Source organism: Nestor notabilis, unplaced genomic scaffold (assembly GCF_000696875.1).
Source record: "Nestor notabilis isolate BGI_N333 unplaced genomic scaffold, ASM69687v1 scaffold23707, whole genome shotgun sequence".
Taxonomy (NCBI): domain Eukaryota; kingdom Metazoa; phylum Chordata; class Aves; order Psittaciformes; family Psittacidae; genus Nestor; species Nestor notabilis.
This window is the reverse complement of record NW_009936348.1, coordinates 7206-15122: the sequence shown is the minus strand read 5'-3', so window position 1 is coordinate 15122 and position 7917 is coordinate 7206. Positions and strand designations below refer to the sequence as shown.

Sequence of the window (7917 nt, the reverse complement as noted above, 5' to 3'; positions counted from 1 at the left end):
CAGGAGGACACCCGTGTCCTCAGGGATGGTTTGGCAGCTACCTGGGACTTGCCACAGCCGGCATTGCCGATGACAAAGACGGAGTGCCTCACTTGCAGCAGCTCCTCCAGCTGTACCACCTTCAGCACGAAGCTCTCCTCTGCCTGTAGCTTCAGCTCCAGCACAGACTGCTTAATGATCTGGGAGGGAGAGCGGGCACTGACCATGGGCACTGACCGAGGGCAGCCACCACAGCCTCAGCAAGACCCCAGAGACCACCCAGCTGCCCCCAGATGTGCTCAATGCACCTTCAGCCTCTGGACCCTGCCAGGGCTGGAAGGTCTCTGGGTTTGCACCTTCTCAAGTTGGAGGTCCCTCTTCCTGGGGACATCTAGGGCTGGGAACAGGTCTCCAATGAGCCCCATGAAGACAGGCAGGTCATCTGTCACGATCTTGGGGATGTTGAAGTCTCGTAAAGCTCTCATCAGAACTTGGTCCTCGGCACAGCTGGGGTCCCCTCTCTTCAAGGAGCCTGCTACCACCAGCACGGACTTGATAGCCCGCAGACCCCAATCATAGTGGTCCTGAGACAGGCAGCAAAGTATTACAGTTTAACTGTGGTGAGGGAGAACTGCTTTAACCAACACCCCTGAGGAACACCCTGTCCATCACCCCACCCCCATGTTACCCACACAGTGTCCAGGCAACTGGCCTTAAAGTGAGCTTATTTACAGGACAAGCCCCAGCCTGGGCTTGCTTCCTGGAAGCACATGTTTATTGTAAATTTCTTCTGCTGAGATGAATAATATCTGGATGCTCTCATCTTAACTGCTGTATTCTATTTGATTCTATTTTTGGAATTCTTGATTTCTTCCATAAGGCAGAAATATGCCAGATGATGCACCAGCATGGAAGTGGACTTTGCCCAGCCTTAGACCTGAACTATGCAGAACACCAGCCAGCGCATTACTACCAACAGTCTAACTACAATCCATCAGGTTTGAAATTCAAGGAAGCTCTTTCATCTTCAAGAACTGTGCAATACTGTGAAATTACCTGTTTAGACAGAAGCTCTTTGCAGAGTGTGTACAGAGTAATGAACTTTCTTGCCAGGAGCTTTGCATCCATAAAGCCTTCCGCAACGAGCATGATTTCACAGATCAGCTCAAAATCGGGGACTACCATGGCGCAGGGCCTGGGAAGGGCAGCAGCGGTTCGCAGGGCCGTGCATGGCACCTGCAGCCCCTCACCCTCCCACAGCCACCAAGAATTTGAACCCGAGTTGCCAGTATAACTCGTTCCCTGCTGTTAGCATCAGAGAGCCGGGCAGTGATTTACAGAGGCTGGGGGCTCTGGGGGTCTCTTGTCCAGCTTTCTGCTCCAAGCAGAATGTCACAAGTGGATCAGGTCACCCTGAGCCTTCTGCAGTCATAGTCTAAGTTCCTCCAAGGACACAGATCCCACAGCATCCCTGGGCCAGCCCTTCCAGCACTTAACCACCTTTTTTAACTATTCTCAACCGGATTTGTAGCTCAAGGTGGCAGTTGGACACCCCGAGCATCCCACCCCCAGGCTGAGCAGCCTCTGAGCACCCCAGGGCCCTGAGCAGGGCTGTCCTGGGAGCCAAGGTGTCCCTGATTCAAACACCCTCATTTGCACCAGCAGGGTCTGAGGCCATGTTGTGGATGCAGCACACTAGTGTTGCTGCAGAGGTAAATGCTGCAGTTACTGCAGTCACACACAGACCCATCTGCCTACAGTTACCTGAACAGAGCTTTTAAGTTTTCAGGCAGTTCTGTCCGTCCTGCATAGCCAGGGTTCATGGTGATGAAAAGCCCAACTGACGGGACCAGGCTGATTGTCTCTCCAAGGAAATTGAAGGTTTTCTTCTTGGCACGAATTGCATCTTGAATAGACTTCACCTGGCAGCAAGCAGAGGTGTTTGTGCCAGCAGCACTGCGGCTCCCCGCACCCCAGCTCACCCTCACCGACGGCCCTGGAAGGTGAGCCTGGAGTTCCCGCTGTGCCATGAGCAATGCTAGAAATAACACTGAGAGCTTGCCAAAGCCACAGCACCAGGCTATGGCAGTGCCAATAGGGGTGACAGGTCACCAGGATGGGACACAGATGGGCTGCATGACCTTAAATGTGCCCAAAGCCCCCGTACTGCTGCACTACCCCTTCATCTGCATCCCAACACAAGACAGTGGAAATACGGCAGCAAACCATCCTTTTGAAAGTCAGGTTTAACTGAAAGAATGCTCTGCATGTGAGCAAGAAAGACTCATCCCGTCCCTACCTGCTACTGGTGTGCACAGAGGGCATGTACCTGCACAGCGATCACGGACAACACCTCCACTGCAATGCGGTTGAACTCATCAAAGCAGCCCCAGGCGCCAGTCTGAGCCAGGCCCTTGTAGATATTGCCACAGGACTGCAGGGAAAGCACCAGAGATGCTTTACACAGAGGCTGCAATGTGGGGATTTGTTAAAACAGCTCAAGGTCTGGGAGCTGCTCTTGCTTTTGTGATTTGTCCCTTGCCCTAGGGAAATGCTCTGCAGCATTGCAGCTCCCTCAGCTCATTTGGGATTCCATGGACACGAGCTGGCTGGAGTTGTGGTGGGAATGAGTGATGCAGGATGGCACCAGGGGCTGCTGCCAGATCCACGTGTTGTGTCAGGGAGAGAGCAGCTTTAGGGCATTGGTGATAGATGCTGCAGCCAAACACAGGGGCTGCATGCTGCAGTGGTGCCTCGTGACAGAGGGTCCCCCATTTGTCTTGCTGGACATCCCCTGACTCTCACCTCGGTGCCATTGTCCCGTTCCCTACCTTGTAGTCCATCTGCTCAGAGCAGTTGAAGACATAGACCATCATGCCCACCGCCCGGCCCAGGTCCTTGGTGGTCTCTGTCTTCCCAGTGCCCGCAGGCCCAGCGGGGGCTCCCCCCATGTAGAGGTGGAGGGACTGGGTGAGGGTGATGTAGCACCTGCGGCAGGAGGACACAGGGCTGAGTGGTACCGGCAGCGTGGCACGGCCCCGGCACCGCAGTGGGAGCGGGGAGCCGAGCACCCACCGGTCTGTCAGCGGGGTAATGACCAGCCGGGGCGTGTTCCCCAGGTACTCGTAGGAGTACTGGAGCTGTGCGTCGCAGATGTTGGCATAGCAGTGCTTCATCCCGTCGTCCCAGCGGTGCCGGAGCTGCGACTGCCACGTGAACTCCTGCGCGTTCTCCACCTGCGGGGCAGCGCTGCTGACCTGACCCACTGAGCTCCCACATGCACACTGGGACCATTCCCCACCTCCGTGCATGAGGAGAGCGTGCAGACAGGTCCCAGTGCAGCGCTGGGGTGGGTGAGGGTTGCCCCTTCGTGTGCTTGTGCACAGCCCTGTGCCAAGGCTTGTGGCAAGCTGCTGCTGGAGCTGCCTTTGCATGAGCCCCAGCCTGGTCTTGTCTGCCCCAGGTGTGCCGTCACCTCCCTGGCTCCCCCCATGCACCCTGACACCCCACGTGTGCTTTCCTCATGCTATCAGGATACTTATTGAATAGTGAGAAGTAATAAAATAACATGAAATCTGTGCTCAGAGGTGCCAGGACACCAAGCAGTAAAAATACCCTCTTGTAACGAATACCTTTGCAAGGATCATTTTGGCCACAACATCCCTGGCATGGACATCAATGGTGCAGATTGTCATGATCTTCATCCTGTCTCCAGGAGTGAGTTGTCCAATGAGTAGTGAAATCAGAGCATTTAGCTGAGCAATCTGAGGAAGGGAAGATGATGAACGGAAAATTGATGTCATTATTTGCCCATCTCCCAGTGACACCCTGGACCAGACATTGCCTTTTCTGAGCAGAGAGGGTCTGCAGGACAGCTCCAGCTCAGGTCACCGGGATGCCAACCTGCTTTTTATTGTAATCCTTCATTGCATTCTCATAGCCTTCCTCCAGTCTCGAAAAGGCCATGCCGACTTCTGTGGTCCACCAGATCTGGGTGCACGTCAGAGCAACCTGCAGCAAAGCACAAGGAGAAAACGTGGCCATCAAGGAAAACATCCCAGCCCCATGAAGGCTGTGGGCGGGCAGCTCCTACCTGTGCGGGGTAGTCGAATGCCCACTGCTCCCGCGGCTTCTCCTCATAGGTAACCATGGCCTCGGGGATGAGGGCCCGCAGCGTGGAACGCATGCTGGCCAGCACTCGGTTCAGCCAAACCTCCACCTAGAGGGTCACACCCAGCAAACCCTGAGCTAGCAGCTCCCAGCCTGTGTCCGGTGCAGCGCGTGACTCCACAGCAGCGTGCAGGTGGCTCCCCTCTGCCCTGCACAGCGAGCTTCTGCCTGTGCATCACGACAGGCTTGTGGCAGACCCCGGCCCTGTAGGGCACTTCCCGCAGCAGTTTACGGAGCATGGGCTGATTGTGGCCAACAGAGAGGGGAGAACCCCACTGTGACCACCCGAGGGGGCTGAGATGACTCTGATAGTGCTGCAGCACTGTTCACCCATAATGCAGATCCCATTTCTGGGCTTTTGTGGTTGAAAGGCTTCACAGCTGCATTTTAAGCTGCTGTTAGTGCCCAGCAAGAACAAGGCTCATCCCCATCCCATGCCTGCCCACCCCTGCCCCTGCACTCGGAGGCTCCGTGCAGCTCAGCCGACCTGGCCAGACAAGTTGCAGTGTGCGTCGAAGGTCACGTACTCCTCATCCAGACTGAACATCCCCAGGGCAACCTTCATGGGCTTTTTATCCACACCCTTCTTGAACTTCAGCTTAGCCAGGCTGTCAAACAGCTTCGCAAGGTGACGGGACACCTGAGGACAGAGGCATGGCTGGTCAGGGACCGCCATCCTGCATGGAGCTGTGATCACCACCTGGATTAACTCCTGCACGGCTCTCAGGGTGCTGCATCCCCGAGACGGAGGGTACCAGGACTGGTGTTCTGCCCCTTAGGGTGGAAAACATTTCAAAACTGCTGTAAAAAGTGAGCACGCAAGAGACACAGGACTTGTCTCCATGCTTTGCACAACCCTTACCTCAACTGGCTCGTTCCCATTAGATAAAACATCAAGCAGGTCTGCAGAGGAAATAAAGTAGAATCTGGGAAAAGCCAGTCTTTTTGTCTCGAGGTATTCAGCCAAAGCCTTCTCACAGACCACCAATCTAGCAGAAAACAAGGAAATAACCTGCAGTTAAAGCCTCATGTAGTAGTTTTTGCTTTTTGCTAAGTCCTTGTCAAGTTGGGACAAACACCACTTGGGAGAAATCAAACTCCTCCTTTGGCCTTTCCATCACACTTCACCAGGATGTGAACCTCACCTCTTCTGCAACTCTTCCAGCTTCTCATAGACACCACTCTTGTTTGTAGCTTCAATCACATTGGGAGTTTTTACTGCATCAGCCATTAGTTCCTGCAGGAAGAAAAATGCTTCAGGTCTACCCAAAGCAGTGACGAGCTCCCGGGGCCCAGGAACAGGCTTCGCACTTTGAAATCCCGATCAATAGCCTCAAAACGCTTCGAATCCTCCGGCAGCTGGCTGCGGATGTCCTCGGAGCCAATGAAGATGCTTTCCAAGTGACTCCATGTCCTCTGCACCTCAAACCAGATGCTGATAACGGCATCGGCAGTCGACAGCTTGTACTGCCAGGATGACACTTCCTGAAGGAAGAAGGCAAGGTACTTGGAGGTCATCAAGTTCTGCAGCTGTACTTGATTGTCCTCCAGCGTTTCAATGAGCTCCTCATCAGACTTGAGCAGCATGATGCCAGTCCTGGGGTGGGGCTCGTGCTCAAACTTCACTGTCGCCCAGGTAGCATCCAGGCTGCTCAGCACCTGCAGATGGGTGAGAAATGAGCTGGACTCTGTGGTGCCGAGTCCCAGGCTCTGCAGAAAGGCAGCAGCAGGAACGCCTCCTTCCAGGGGATGAGCTCCACAGTGCTGTGCTGCATGTGGACTCCAGCCCCCGGGAGCAGGAACATGAGTGCTGACAGCACAGAGCCACATGAGAGCAGGGCTCTCAGCGACACATGGGAGGAACCGAGCCCCAATTACCTTCTCCATTCCTGACTCCTTTATGGCTTTGTCCACGATGCCACGAACCTCATCCTCGAAGTTGTGCAGGTTCAGCTGCAGCAGATCCGCAAGGCTTGTGTCCTCGGACATGGTGAATTTCACCTGGAGCAGAATCAGCACTGTCGGAACATGGATTCCCCTTGACAGGGGCAGCCCAGTGCTAGCCCAAACGAGCTCATTGACACCCACATTTAAAGACCCTACACAAATATTTACTTATGACCAGCTTTTAAAAGCTATTGCATGCTTCCCGTGATGGATGCAAATCCCAGGAGCCTCCCAGGCCAGAGGCTGGAGACAGGGAATGTTGGGAGCACCTGGGTTGCCTGCATGAGCTCCTGCCAGTGCCGGTCCCTGATAGCTGGGTTCTGCAGCTCGTTCACAGCACGGAGGGATGTTATCATGTTCTTTACGCTGTTGTCCAGCCCTATGAACGCATCCCAGCTTCTCATCTCCTTATCCAAGCTCCGAATGTCTTTAGCAAATTTCTTACAGTCGATATCCATCTGCTCAACATCGATATCCTTCCACCTGGTGGTCTTCCAGTCGTCAATGTTCGTGTTAACCTGAATTTGGGAATACATGCTCACAATTAGCAGAAGCACTCCTGCCCAGCGCCTGTGCTGGGATGCACAGCCCCCCTCCCCCTGCCCCCCAGCAGACCTGCCCTAACACTGTGACAATAACCTGATCTGTGTCTCATCCCACCTCTCGTGGCAATGAGCCTCTCAGGAGCCAGCAGCACTCTGCTGTCAAGCCTTTGCCTGGAGGCAGTGCTGGGCATCGTGCTCTGGTGCAGGGACCAGCACCGAGCCTGGGGCTCCCTGTCACTGTGCTCACCGCAGATGGCTGCCAGCAGTCACCATCTGCAGACACCGGGCAGCTCCTTATGGCCTCAGGAACTTCAAAACCATGAGGAGCAGCCCAGCACACCCAGAAGCCTGAACTGCACGTTCTCGTCTCCTGCCTCCTCCTGCCTCCCCTTGCGCTGGCTCACAGGCTGTGGCACGTACCAGGACGATCATGTCCCAGAGCTGCTTCAGCAGGCGCACCTCCCGCTGGCATGCTTTGAGCTGTTTGTACTCCGGGACCAACACTTCAAACAGCCCAGCCGACTCTGACAGGGCAGCCAAGTCACCCTCCATGGCAGTGATCAGCTTCTGTTGCTAGACGGACAAATAGAAAAGGTCTCAGCCAGGGCCAGTGTGACAGGGACGTGTCTCCTACCCCAGTGATGGCTCCATCCCTGCTGCAGCATGGTGGGGATGGGAGGCTGCTGTAGGGTGAGACCCTACCCATTGGGACTGAGTTGGAGCAGAGCCCCTATGGATGGGGTTGGGGGTGGCCAGGCAGTGCCAAGGGGGACATCACCATTCCTGGTGTCCTCCCCTTCCTCACCGTGTTCAAGGACACGTAGGGGTCTTGATGAGTGAACAAGAAAGGGGCGTCTTCCCGAAACTTCTCGTGGAAGACACGCTGCTGGACCTGTGCAGGAGGACGGGGCTCAGGGGGCAGCCTGGGAGAGCAGTGGGAGCTTCCCCAGGCTGCCGAGCCCCAGGGCAGGCACCTCGAACTGCTGGCACTTCCTGCGGATGATGTTGACCTCGTTGGCTTGCAGCGGTGCTGCGTTCTGCTTCACGCGCAGGCAGAGCTTCTTGGTGCTGTCCCACTGCTCGGGGAGTTCCTGCAGTCAACACGGCACAGCGTGGGCAGCCTGGCCCCATGCAGCCTGTGCCTGGCCCCCTGCACCCCACAGGGCTCACCTGGAGCTGCAGGTAGACCTTCTCCGGCATCTCCACTCCGTAAGTGCTGAGCAGGGCAATCGTCTCCTTCAGGGGCTGAAACATGGTGTCGGTTGTTGCCTGCCTC

The 7917-nt window shown here is 55.5% G+C and overlaps 1 protein-coding gene across 1 annotated transcript in view; it reads right to left on the bottom strand.

The window, feature by feature from the left end:
• Nucleotides 1-41: 41 nt before the first annotated feature.
• LOC104408647 (dynein heavy chain 17, axonemal-like) overlaps nucleotides 42-7917 on the bottom strand; it is a gene marked incomplete at its 3' end in the record, with an annotated part of 15024 nt that continues 7148 nt past the window's right edge. Inside the window, 20 exon segments of the mRNA XM_010018305.1 lie at nucleotides 42-179; nucleotides 336-563; nucleotides 1036-1174; nucleotides 1744-1901; nucleotides 2309-2413; nucleotides 2811-2967; nucleotides 3055-3215; nucleotides 3618-3743; nucleotides 3883-3969; nucleotides 4073-4198; nucleotides 4637-4789; nucleotides 5012-5138; nucleotides 5295-5386; nucleotides 5461-5808; nucleotides 6028-6150; nucleotides 6366-6614; nucleotides 7062-7205; nucleotides 7447-7533; nucleotides 7616-7732; nucleotides 7812-7917. The exon segment at nucleotides 7812-7917 is cut by the window's right edge and continues 8 nt beyond it. Of these exon segments, the coding sequence (XP_010016607.1) occupies nucleotides 42-179; nucleotides 336-563; nucleotides 1036-1174; nucleotides 1744-1901; nucleotides 2309-2413; nucleotides 2811-2967; nucleotides 3055-3215; nucleotides 3618-3743; nucleotides 3883-3969; nucleotides 4073-4198; nucleotides 4637-4789; nucleotides 5012-5138; nucleotides 5295-5386; nucleotides 5461-5808; nucleotides 6028-6150; nucleotides 6366-6614; nucleotides 7062-7205; nucleotides 7447-7533; nucleotides 7616-7732; nucleotides 7812-7917 (2971 nt within the window).